This window comes from Salvelinus alpinus, chromosome 2 (genome assembly GCF_045679555.1).
Source record: "Salvelinus alpinus chromosome 2, SLU_Salpinus.1, whole genome shotgun sequence".
Lineage (NCBI taxonomy): Eukaryota > Metazoa > Chordata > Actinopteri > Salmoniformes > Salmonidae > Salvelinus > Salvelinus alpinus.
This window is the reverse complement of record NC_092087.1, coordinates 8,375,326-8,388,500: the sequence shown is the minus strand read 5'-3', so window position 1 is coordinate 8,388,500 and position 13,175 is coordinate 8,375,326. Positions and strand designations below refer to the sequence as shown.

The 13,175-nt window shown below is 42.2% G+C and overlaps 1 protein-coding gene across 3 annotated transcripts; it reads right to left on the bottom strand.

Annotated features, from left to right (window-relative positions):
* Positions 1-668: 668 nt before the first annotated feature.
* Positions 669-11,920, bottom strand: LOC139553340 (keratin, type II cytoskeletal 8-like). Of its 3 annotated transcripts, none has more exons than XM_071365573.1 (9): positions 11,347-11,920; positions 8,094-8,302; positions 7,424-7,484; positions 6,690-6,785; positions 4,779-4,943; positions 2,846-2,971; positions 2,149-2,369; positions 1,195-1,241; positions 669-1,033 (listed from the first exon to the last, which is right to left on the bottom strand). In XM_071365573.1, the coding sequence occupies exons 1-9, from the start codon at positions 11,614-11,616 to the stop codon at positions 924-926; spliced, it is 1,305 nt and encodes a 434-aa protein (XP_071221674.1). In that variant the 5' UTR covers positions 11,617-11,920; the 3' UTR covers positions 669-923. The 3 variants fall into 3 exon arrangements, with proteins under 3 accessions (XP_071221674.1, XP_071221683.1, XP_071221690.1); XM_071365582.1 differs by having other exon boundaries at positions 4,779-4,940; XM_071365589.1 differs by having other exon boundaries at positions 919-1,033; positions 1,181-1,241.
* Between the last annotated feature and the right edge of the window lie 1,255 nt (positions 11,921-13,175).

Genomic DNA, 13,175 nt, shown 5'->3' with positions numbered 1-13,175 from the left:
GGAATGGTATCAGACACATCTAACTAATGGTTTCCATGAGTTTTATACCATCCCATTCACTCCATTCCAGCCATTATTATGGGCCGTCCTCCCCTCAGCAGCCTCCTGTGATTTATTCTGCACAGTTCTTCCTGTAAATGTGTATTTTCTGTGGAGTTTGTTAAAAGTAGTCCTTGTGCATAGAATTGTATGGTTTGTTAAACTTTGAAATCAATATTTTTAGTTTGGTATACGTTTTAAAGTGAAAAATCTGAGTCTCAGCCTAATTATTTTACCATAGAATTGCCCTTTGGCAAACAATCATGAATGTTCGACTGATAGATAACATAATCAATTCATTTTGTATGTTTTCAAAATCAGAAATAAAGCACATGATTTTACTTCTCCAAAGCATGTTACATTTGTTAATGTAATGAATTCTAAACTTGAACAGAACTCTCTCAAAGTGCAGTAGAAAATCACCTCTATTAGCCCTGTCTACAACATGCACCTGTGACACAGGAAGTAGATAGCCTAAGCCAGTTGGTCCTATTTCCTGACCCCATAAGAACCACTATCTCGCTGCATGAGGATGATGCTGTTATTAGCCTACTGTCTCACTACAATTGGTTATGACCGCTATTCCAGCTGTTGCATAGCGCTTTGTATGCGCCAAATAAGACAAACGGTTTCTTAAAATACATATTTTTATATACTGATACATATCTTTTAATTTTCTTTACATTAAGAACAACCAAATGTTTAATAAATTCCTCAGGCTACAAACACAAATCTATCACGTCATGATCTTATGCTATTCTCTCATGCTCTTTACAGAATGTAGATTGACAAAATAATCCAGAAAGTTGAAATAGATCTGTTATAAACTCTTATATAATGGTTCTTCAACCCTCAGCCAGAAGGATCCAACATTTTTTTTTTTTTTAATGAGAGCTGAATCTGGAGCTGTCTCTTTGTTCAGTTGTTTTAATCAGCAGCTTGGGTGTAGGGGAGCTGGAGCTGCTGTGGAACCCATTACTGGAACTCTTAGAACCTGGACAGAACGCAAACAGCGGCAATCTAATGGTTAGAACCTAATATCTGCTCTTGTGTCTCAAAATACAGCATTTAGTGTCATTCTAGTCAGTGGATAATATTAAATAGAGTACATTTACTGATGTATTATTTCAGTAGTACCTACAGTATTCTACTTACTGTAGTTGGACACTGACTGGATGTTGAGAATAGATTGATGTCCAATCCTGAGAGAAAAATAGATACAAGTGTGCTGCTTCAGTGTGTGAAAAGATGACAGATAATACTTTTCACACATTGTTCGGTCCTTGTTTAGAACCTCAACCTATAGACACCATACATACTGTATAATGTGTATCTATAATAATAACTGTCCTCCTCTCCCTCTATACCTGTCCTCCTCTCCCTCCATACCTGTCCTCCTCCCCCTCTATACCTGTCCCCCTCCCCCTCCGTACCTGTCCTCCTCCCCCTCTATGCCTGTCCTCCTCTCCCTCCATACCTGTCCCCCTCCCCCTCCGTACCTGTCCTCCTCCCCCTCTATGCCTGTCCTCCTCTCCCTCCATACCTGTCCCCCTCCCCCTCCGTACCTGTCCTCCTCCCCCTCTATACCTGTCCCCCTCTCCCTCTATACCTGTCCTCCTCTCCCTCCATACCTGTCCTCCTCTCCCTCAATAACTGTCCTCCTCTCCCTCCATACCTGTCCTCCTCTCCCTCAATAACTGTCCTCCTCTCCCTCCATACCTGTCCTCCTCTCCCTCAATAACTGTCCTCCTCTCCCTCCATACCGAACCCCCCCCCTCCATACCTGTCCTCTTCCTCCTCCAAACCTGTCCTCCTCCATACCTGTCCTCCTCTCCCTCCATACCTAACCCCCCCATACCTGTCCTCCTCTCAATCCATACCTGTCCTCTTCCTCCTCCAAACCTGTCCTCTTCTCCCTCCATACCTAACCCTCCCTCCATACCTGTCCTCCTCTCTCTCCATACCTGTCCTCTTCCTCCCCCAAACCTGTTCTCCTCCATACCTGTCCTCCTCTCCCTCAACACCTGTCCTCCTCTCCCTCCATACCTAACCCCCCCTCCATACCTGTCCTCCTCTCCCTCCATACCTAACCCCCCCCCCCCTCCATACCTGTCCTCCTCTCCCTCCAGTAATTTTCTGTAGGTGGCTATCTCTATGTCCAGGGCCAGCTTGACATTCATCAGGTCCTGGTACTCTCTGAGCTGTCTGGCCATGTCCTGCTTGGCCCTCTGCAGAGCATCCTCCAGATCTCTGATTCTGGACTTAGCCTCCTTCACAGCCAGCTCCCCGCGGCCCTCAGCCTCGGCTATCTGGTCCTCCAGGTTGGCACGCTACATGATAGATAGGTAGAGTTAGTTAGGTTAGGTTAGAGACTTAGCCACTTCCACAGCCAGCTCCCCCCCGGCCCCTCAGCCTCGGCTATCTGGTCCTCCAGGTTGGCTCGCTACATGATATATAGTTAGAGTTAGGTTAGGTTAGAGACTTAGCCACTTCCACAGCCAGCTCCCCGCGGCCCTCAGCCTCGGCTATCTGGTCCTCCAGGTTGGCACGCCATGGGACATCAACACCAGGGTTAAGGCTGCATTAAGTCCATGGCAGTACTTGCTTGCTTAAGCCTCATCCCCCGAATGGCATATATACGGTCTTAGCGGCAACACTCCATGGCATAGCTGCTGAATCTTTTATCCCACAAAGTAGATCCCATCCCATCCAACAGGGTGCTGCATCCATAGTTTTGTTTGATATTACTGTGCCTCAAAGCGGTCCGAACCATAAGTGAACTGAGTTGAATAAGTGAACGAACTACCTGTCGTTTGACAGCTTCTATCTCACTCTGCAGACGGCCGATCAAGCGGTTGATTTCTGCTATCTCTCCCTTGGTGTTCCTCAGCTCGTCTCCGTACTGCGTAGCCTGGATGGCCATCTGGTTAAACTGAGGGAAAATAACAACATGCATTACTTAAAGGTCCTGAGACCACTTCTCTTGTAGCTTGGCTACCAGTCTGTTTAGCTAACCTTCCACTCCTTGTACTCTGTGTCATATGCCAAAGATATATGTTTAGCATGACAAAGAGTGGGAAAGGAGTGGAATGATAGCTAAGCAGACTGGCAGCCAGGCTAGACCAAGGAGTGGACTGATAGCTTAACAGACTGGCAGCCAGGCTAGACCAAGGAGTGGAATGATAGCTTAACAGACTGGCAGCCAGGCTAGACCAAGGAGTGGACTGATAGCTTAACAGACTGGCAGCCAGGCTAGACTAAGGAGTGGAATGATAGCTTAACACACTGGCAGCCAGGCTAGACCAAGGAGTGGAATGATAGCTTAACAGACTGGCAGCCAGGCTAGACCAAGGAGTGGAATGATAGCTTAACAGACTGGCAGCCAGGCTAGACCGAGGAGTGGAATGATAGGAATGATAGCTTAACAGACTGGTAGCCAGGCTAGACCAAGGAGTGGAATGATAGCTTAACAGACTGGCAGCCAGGCTAGACCAAGGAGTGGAATGATAGATTAACAGACTGGTAGCCAGGCTAGACCAAGGAGTGGAATGATAGCTTAACAGACTGGTAGCCAGGCTAGACCAAGGAGTGGAATGATAGCTTAACAGACTGGCAGCCAGGCTAGACTAAGGAGTGGAATGATAGCTTAACAGACTGGCAGCCAGGCTAGACCAAGGAGTGGAATGATAGCTTAACAGACTGGCAGCCAGGCTAGACCAAGGAGTGGAATGATAGGAATGATAGCTTAACAGACTGGCAGCCAGGCTAGACCAAGGAGTGGAATGATAGCTTAACAGACTGGCAGCCAGGCTAGACCAAGGAGTGGAATGATAGCTAAGCAGACTGGCAGCCAGGCTAGACCGAGGAGTGGAATGATAGGAATGATAGCTAAGCAGACTGGCAGCCAGGCTAGACCGAGGAGTGGAATGATAGGAATGATAGCTTAACAGACTGGCAGCCAGGCTAGACCGAGGAGTGGACTGATAGGAATGATAGCTTAACAGACTGGCAGCCAGGCTAGACCGAGGAGTGGAATGATAGGAATGATAGCTTAACAGACTGGCAGCCAGGCTAGACCGAGGAGTGGAATGATAGGAATGATAGCTTAACAGACTGGCAGCCAGGCTAGACCGAGGAGTGGAATGATGGGAATGATAGCTTAACAGACTGGCAGCCAGGCTAGACCGAGGAGTGGAATGATAGGAATGATAGCTTAACAGACTGGCAGCCAGGCTAGACCGAGGAGTGGAATGATAGGAATGATAGCTTAACAGACTGGCAGCCAGGCTAGACCGAGGAGTGGAATGATAGGAATGATAGCTTAACAGACTGGCAGCCAGGCTAGACCGAGGAGTGGAATGATAGGAATGATAGCTTAACAGACTGGCAGCCAGGCTAGACCGAGGAGTGGAATGATAGGAATGATAGCTTAACAGACTGGCAGCCAGGCTAGACCGAGGAGTGGAATGATAGGAATGATAGCTTAACAGACTGGCAGCCAGGCTAGACCGAGGAGTGGAATGATAGGAATGATAGGAATGATAGCTCTTTCACCATCTTCCAACTATCTGCCGGACTGATTTGGGTGGGATATGTTTCTTTCACATTGTCCTTTTACTGTAGCATGGTTCCAGCAACAATGACTCAGTAGTGTGAAAAGGCTATTGATTTCAATGTAGTAAGACAAAAAAATCCTCTTTTTAACCACTTAAATCCTAGAATAGTCAACTGTTGTTCACCTTGGATTTGTACCACGTCTCAGCCTCCTCTCGGCTTTTGGTAGCAATGTCTTCGTACTGAGCCTTGACGTCAGCCACTATATGGTCCATGTTGAGGTCTCGACTGTTGTCCATCTGCACCACCACAGAGGTGTCCCTGATGCTGGCCTGCAGCTCACACAGCTCCTGGGTGGAAACAAACATTCTAACAGTGTGTTCATACATTTCTTTAGTATGTGTATGTGATCCTTGCCCGGATTTGAACCTACCACCTTCCACCAACTGCCTGCGCCATACAGGGCAACTTGTGTAATTGTATTGCATTGTAATGTATTGTATTGTAATGTATTGTATTGTAATATATTGTATTGTAATATATTGTATTGTATTTTACTATATTGTATTGTAATATATTGACTTGGAATGTATTGTATTGTAATATATTGTATTGTATTGTAATATATTGTATTGTATTGTAATATATTGTATTGCAATATTTTGTATTTTAATATATTGTATTGTATTGTAATATATTCTATTGTATTGTAATATATTGTATTGTAATATATTGTATTGTATTGTACTATATTGTATTGTAATATATTGTATTGTAATATTTTGTGCTGTATTGTACTATATTGTATGGTAATATTTTGTGTTGTAATATATTGTATTGTATTGTAATATATTGTATTGTATTGTAAAATATTGTATTGTATTGTAATATATTGTATTGTAATATATTGTACTGCAATATATTGTATTGTATTGTAATATATTACAATGTAATATATTGTAATTTATTGTAATATATTGTAATGTATTGTATTGTATTGTAATATATTATATTGTATTGTATTGTAATATATTTTATTTTATTGTATTGTAATATATTGTATTGTAATATATTGTATTGTATTGTATTGTAATATATTGTATTGTAATGTATTGTATTGTAATATATTGTATTGTAATATATTGTAATGCATTGTAATATATTGTGTTGTATTGTAATATATTGTACGGCAATATATTGTATTGTATTGTAATATATTGCAATGTAATATATTGCAATTTATTGTAATATATTGCAATTTATTGTAATGTATTGTATTGTATTGTATTGTAATATATTTTATTGTATTGTATTGGAATATATTGTAATATATTGTATTGTAATATATTGTATTGTAATATATTGTACTGTATTGTAGTGTATTGTAATATATTGTAATATATTGTATTGTATTGTAATATATTGTACTGTATTGGTAATATATTGTAATGTATTGTATTGTAATATATTGTATTGTATTGTATTGTATTGTATTGTGTTGTAATATATTGTAATGTCTTGTAATATATTGTAATGTATTGGTAATATATTGTAATGTAGTGTATTGTAATATATTGTATTGTATTGTAATGTATTTTATTGTATTGTAATATATTGTACTGTATTGTAATATATTGTATTGTAATGTAATGTATTGTATTGTAATATATTGTAATGTATTGTATTGTATTGTAATATATTATAATGTATTCTAATATGTTGTACTGTATTGGTAATATATTGTAATGTATTGTATTGTAATATATTGTACTGTAATATATTGTACTGTATTGGTAATATATTGTAATGTATTGTATTGTAATATATTGTACTGTAATATATTGTATTGTAATATATTGTACTGTATTGGTAATATATTGTAATGTATTGTATTGTAATATATTGTATTGTAATATATTGTATTGTAATATATTGTACTGTATTGGTAATATATTGTAATGTATTGTATTGTAATATATTGTATTGTATTGTAATATATTGTACTGTATTGGTAATATATTGTAATGTATTGTATTGTAATATATTGTATTGTAATATATTGTATTGTAATGCAGGAAATACAGTAATGACCTTACCTCCTCATAGATGGACCTGAGGAAGTTTATCTCATCAGTCAGAGCTCCCCCCTTGTTTTCCAGGTCTGCCTTCACCAGGTATGCTGAGTCCACATCCTGAAAGGACAACAAACTGTAGTTACTCGTAGGCTAGCGCTTAAGAGCATTGGGTCAGTAACCAAAAGGTCGCTGGTTTGAATCCCTGAGCCAACTAGGTGAAACATCTGCCGATGTGCCCTTGAGCAAGGTACTTAATCCTAATTGATCTGGATAAGAGCGTCTGCTAAACGACTCAAATGTAACTACCACTGTTTGTCGAAACATACCAGGAGAAATTTAGACGGATTGCAAAGTTTCATTGCAAAGCTATTAGTTAGGTTGAAATTGGCTTTGATCGTGGTTTGGTTGAGATTTTCTCTGTCTCCCCTATACATCGCACGCTCAGTTCTTGTTCAGTGGTGATATGATATCTTACGAGCTTAACGTTTTTTCATTTCGTAGAAGGTCGGGCCTGTTTGCTCATACTAGCTATTGTTGTCGCTGTCTCGCTGTGTCCTTTTCACCTGCAGTGCTTGTTCATTAACTTAACCTCACTCCCATGGTGCTGCAGTGTATCGCTGATCACAACATGAAGTTGATGTCATAGTATGGTGTTGTGTCCATAAAGTAGTCCAAAAGGCATGTAATATTGATCTTCAGAGACTGCACCATTAAAACACCAATCAGGTATCACTGAGGAAACGTGATGTTCTCACCTTTTTCAGGATCACAAATTCATTCTCCAGATTGTTTCTCTTGTTGATCTCATCTTCGTATCTAGGTCAGAAGAACAGGTGACAAGATATTGAATTAGGTCATGGAAGTAAGGTTCTGACATCCATCATTTAGGGTTTAATAAATAGGTTGGCTCTGTCTCAATTGCTTACAAATCTGTTTAAGGCTATTGAGACTTTTTGTGTTTGAAGTCCCCCACCAGCCCCTGCATGTTCCTCAGCTCTCCAGGCAGACAGACAGACAGACAGACAGACAGACAGACAGACAGACAGACAGACAGACAGACAGACAGACAGACAGACAGACAGACAGACAGACAGACAGACAGACAGACAGACTCCTACTTGTGTTTGAAGTCCTCCACCAGACCTTGCATGTTCCTCAGCTCTACAGACAGACAGACAGACAGACAGACAGACAGACAGACAGACAGACAGACAGACAGACAGACAGACAGACAGACTCCTACTTGTGTTTGAAGTCCTCCCCCAGACCTTGCATGTTCCTCAGCTCGACAGACAGACAGACAGACAGACAGACAGACAGACAGACAGACAGACAGACTCCTACTTGTGTTTGAAGTCCTCCCCCAGACCTTGCATGTTCCTCAGCTCGACAGACAGACAGACAGACAGACAGACAGACTCCTACTTGTGTTTGAAGTCCTCCACCAGACCCTGCATGTTCCTCAGCTCTCCGTCCAGCTTGGTCTTGTCGTTGTTCACCACGTCCATCTGGCGGCGCAGGTTGGCCATGTAGGCCTCGAACAGCGGCTCGATGTTGGAGCGGCCCGTCTGCTTACCGTGCAGCAGGTCAAACTTAGTTTCCAACACCTTATTCTGCTGCTCCAGAAAACGCACCTAAAAGGGAGGAGGGAGAGAAGCCCGTAGCTGATGAAATAGTGGCAACAGTCCAAGCATCGGGAGGAAGATGTTGAGTGTAGTCTACTATACATATACATCGTAGCAACTTTAATAGAGACCTTGGTACAACACTTTGTCTTGGTTCTACACCTCTTGGTGTAATGGCTTAAGTCTGGACCGACAGTCGCAGGGACCTGGGTCCAAGTCCTGGTTGGACTAGCCACCTCAAATTGCTACAATATTTTGTCTTGACATGTCATTGATGCCCTTTACCTTCCAAACATGTTTTCTGCAGTAATGTATGGGCTTGGAGTGAACTGTTTAATTAATAGACCTTTGAAGCAATCTGAAGAAATCTCCCAGACTTTTTTAATATCAGCTGTGTTAATTATTCTGGTTTTAACAGCTACAACTGACTGAGATCTCTCTAGGATCTATTTCACGCACAAGGTCTCACTATTCTCTTCCCATTGTCCGTCTGCGATCAACACAAAAGCTCTCTTCCTAAACACTTCAGGGAATTTTCCGGTCTTGGATGATCACACCACGTCTGACCTGTTTTTATCAGATTACCACCGAGCTGAGAGAAATAGGACATAGTTCTTTATATGTATTTGACTTGTTATTTGACGTCTTTAAATGTATTTTACTTGTTATTTGATGTCTTAAAATGTATTAGACTTGTTATTTGACGTCTTAAATTTTATTTGACTTGTTATTTGATGTCTTTAAATGTATTTTACTTGTTATTTAACGTCTTTAAATGGGCTTTGCATTCCAAGTGAATCACACCCTTAGGGCATGATTTGTGTCCAAATATCTCAGGTCCAGGCTACCTGCTGAGAGGAATAGGAGCTTGTTATTACAGGAAACCAAGAGCTGTAGAGCTGATGATCCGTAGCGTAGAACAGGCACAAAGCCTCTATTGTGACTCTGTTACCCACTCCGTGCGAAAGGGGAATTGTAATGTAAGCTGTGTGTCAGTGACCACGGCTGTGAAAGAGCAGGTGACTTTGTTTTCATGGGTTAGCTCAAGTCAAACTGATATCCGCATTTCCATCGATCCAGAGTCCAATGGCTGAGAGCTTTAAACGACCAAAACACGTATTGTGCTGATGTTGTTTCCAGAGGCAGTTTGGAAATCGGTAGTGAGTGTTGCAACCGAGGGCAGACCATTTTTTACGTGTTACGCGCTTCAGCACTCGGTGGTCCCGTTCTGTGAGCTTGTGTGACCTACCACTTCGCAGCTGAGCCGTTGTTGCTCCTAGACGTTTCCACTTTACAATAACAGCACTTACAGTTGATAGGGGCAACAATAACAGCACTTACAGTTGATCGGGGCAACAATAACAGGGCAGACATTTGACTAACTGACTTGTTGGAAAGGTGGCATCCTATGATGTTGTCACATTGAAAGTCACTGAGCTCTTCAGTACGGGCCATTCTACTGCCAATGTTTGTCTATGGAGATTGCATGGCTGTGTGCTCGAATTTATACACCTGTCAGCAACGGGTATGGCTGAAATAGCCAAATCCACTCATTTGAAGGGATGTCCACATACTTTTGTGTATATATACATATATATAGTCCTGGTATTTTTATGAGAATTGGGGGTGCCACACAGCAGTAAACCTGTGTGGCACCCCCAAACCTCATACAAATACTGTGGGTGTACATTTGCATTTCAGACCCATATTACCTACCTACAACGTCTGCACCTGTGCTTGAACCCAATTAGTCAACTAAGCCAGGTCTAAATGTGCCAAAGACTGAATACTCATAAACTGTAAGTCAGGTTTACCCCTGAACCTCAGCTCCAATACTCCTACAAATCAAATGAAATGTATTTATATAGCCCTTCTTACATCAGCTGATATTTCAAAGTGCTGTACAGAAACCCAGCCTAAAACCCCAAACAGCAAACCAGGACTACCCCTGCACCTCAGCTCCAATACTCCTACAAACCAGGTCTACACCTTTGACTGTGTCCCAATACTAATATAAACCAGATCTATGCCTGCATATCTCAGCCCATATGAACCAGGATTCCACCTATGGCTATATGTCCCAATACTCTGACAAACCAGGTCTACCCTTGTGCAAGAAATACTAAACAAACCTACTGACATTAAATATTTGTTAAGTTATTACACTAATTCAGTTTATGAGTCTATACATGGCCAATTATGGGTCTATACTGAAATAACACAATATGATGTTTTACAGTCAAAATCCCTATTTCAAACATAAAGGCTAATGGATGATGGTAAATCCACGTGTAATATCATTTTGATCAAGTGTATCCATAACCCAACTCAACTCCAATCTACTGAAAACATTACTAATTTGCTGTTGAATACGGACTTCTGGTGTCAAATTTGTCTGTAAAAGTACACCTTGTATGATGTATGATTGTGGTCTTGTGACCATTTTGAGAAATCATATGAAATGTCTATGATTCATAATAGACAACTTTAATAATGCATAATAAAAAAAATGTATCTCACTATTGTGATCAATGGGATTGAATGGGTTATTGTTGCAATGCATGTGAAAACAGACACAGATGGCAATCACTTTGTTTGTTCTCCCTTTTCCAGGCTAGTTTGGCTAAAACCAAACTAGCTTTCGCTCCTTTTGTAGCTGCTTCAAAAGACAATAAATCAGTGCCATCTATGATGATGACTAAAACCGAAGTAGCTTGTGTAGTAGGGGCTCCTGAGTGGCGCAGCGGTCTAAGGCTCTGCATCTCAGTCCTAGAGGTGTCACTACAGACACCCTGGTTCGATTCCAGGCTGTATCACTCACAACAAGCCGGGATTGGCAGTCCCATAGGGCGGCGCACAATTGGCCCAGCGTCGTCCGGGTTAGGGTTTGGCCGTCATTGTAAATAAGAATTTGTTCTTAACTGACTTGCCTAGTTAAATAAAGGTAAAAAATAAAACACTCATTGAATGACTGTATTGGGCAAGCAATCAAAGCAGTATGCTAGTATAGACATTGGGATGTGACCTAATAATTCTCAGCGATGACTACATACCTTATCGATGAAGGATGCGAATCGGTTGTTGAGGCCCTTGATCTGCTCTTTCTCATGGATACGTGTCACCTGTAGGTTGGGGTCGATCTCCAGGTTAAGGGGGGCCAGCAGGCTCCTGTTGACAGAGACTGAGTGGAAAGGATTGCTGTGGTGGCCGTTTGAGCCCCCCGCGTACAGAGAGCTGCTACCCAGGGACATGCCACTGAAGCCCCCGCTGTGTCTCCGCACAGAACCACTGGAGCTGCTGATACGCTTGGACCTCAGGCTCATGGTGGAAGCGGAGACGGAGAGGTGGAGGGAGAGTCACAGACAGAGAGGTGAAGACGTGTGAGAATCACAGATGGAGAGATGGACACGTGAGATTCACAGATGGAGAGATGGACACGTGAGAATCACAGATGGAGAGATCGACGAGTGAGAATCACAGACGGAGAGATGGAGACGCGTGAGAATCACAGACGGAGAGATGGAGAAGCGTGAGAATCCCAGACGGAGACGAGTGAGAATGAAAGTGATAGTGCAGAAGAGGACAGGACAGCAGCGGGGCTATCTGACCTCAGTGAGTTGTCTCAGGTGTTCTGCCCTCCTTATAAACTCCTCTTCCTCAGAGTGGGGGTGGTTATGTTATTCTCACTGCAGAACCAGTTAAACACCCCATTCAGCTCTCTCCTCTTCATGGCCCCACACTGCTTGCCTCGGTGCCTCCTCTCCCCCACCTCTCTCTCTCCCTCTCTCAATTTCAATTCAAAGGACTTTATTGGCATGGGAAATATACATTTATATTGACAAAGCAAGTTAAATCGATAATAAACAAAAGTGAAATAAAAAATGTACAGTAAACATTATAGAGACATTTCAAATGTCATATGTCTATATACAGTGTTATAATGATGTGCAAACAGTTAAAGTATAAAAGGGAAAATAAATAAACATAAATATGGGTTGTATTTACAATAGTATTCACTGGGAACCCTCTCTCCCCCCCTCTTTCTCCCCCCTCTCTCTCTCCTCCCTCTCCTCCCTCTCTATTTTCTCTCTCCCTCTCCTCCCTCTCTATTTTCTCTCTCCCTCTCCTCTCTCTATCTCCTCTCTCTCTCTCCCTCTCCTCCCCCTCCATCCCTCTCCTCCCTCTCTATTTTCTCTCTCCCTCTCCTCTCTCTCTCTCTCCCTCTCCTCCTCCTCTCTCCCTCTCCTCTCTCTCGGTCTCTCTCTCTCTCTCCCTCTCTTCTCTCTCTCGCTCTCTCTCTCCTCCCCCTCTCTTCTCTCTCCCCCTCTCCTCTCTCTCCTCCCCCTCTCCTCCCTCCTTCCAGCTACAGAGCACAACAGCACTTTTTTGTTGTGATTAGCTATGACTCATTGATTACTTCTTAAGTTCACTATTTCTGGCTACAATCATTTCTGTTTTGTCATATAAACTCAGCATAAAAAGAAACGTCCTCTCACTGTCAACTGCATTTATTTTCATCAAATTTAACATGTGTAAATATTTGTATGAACATAACAAGATTCAACAACTGAGACATAAACTGAACAAGTTCCACAGACATGTGACTAACAGAAATGGAATAATGTGTCCCTGAACAAAAGTAACAGTCAGTATCTGGTGTGGCCACCAGCTGCATTAAGTACTGCAGTGCATCTCCTCCTCATGGACTGCACCAGATTTGCCAGTTCTTGCTTTGAGATGTTACCCCACTCATCTACCAAGGCACCTGCAAGTTCCCTGACATTTCTAGAGGGAATGGCCCTAGCCCTCACCCTCTGATCCAACAGGTCCAAGACGTGCTCAATGGGATTGAGATCCGGGCTCTTCGCTGGCCATGGCAGAA

Excerpts from the sequence above, each read along its gene's own strand:
- LOC139553340 (XM_071365573.1), bottom strand. The coding sequence starts at position 11,616 with ATGAGCCTGAGGTCCAAGCGTATCAGCAGCTCCAGTGGTTCTGTGCGG. Across the intron at positions 7,485-8,093 it reads GTGGAGGACTTCAAACACAA|ATACGAAGATGAGATCAACA; the intron begins GTAGGAGTCTGT and ends CTTCTGACCTAG. Across the intron at positions 2,972-4,778 it reads AGACGTGGTACAAATCCAAG|TTTAACCAGATGGCCATCCA; the intron begins GTGAACAACAGT and ends ATTTTCCCTCAG.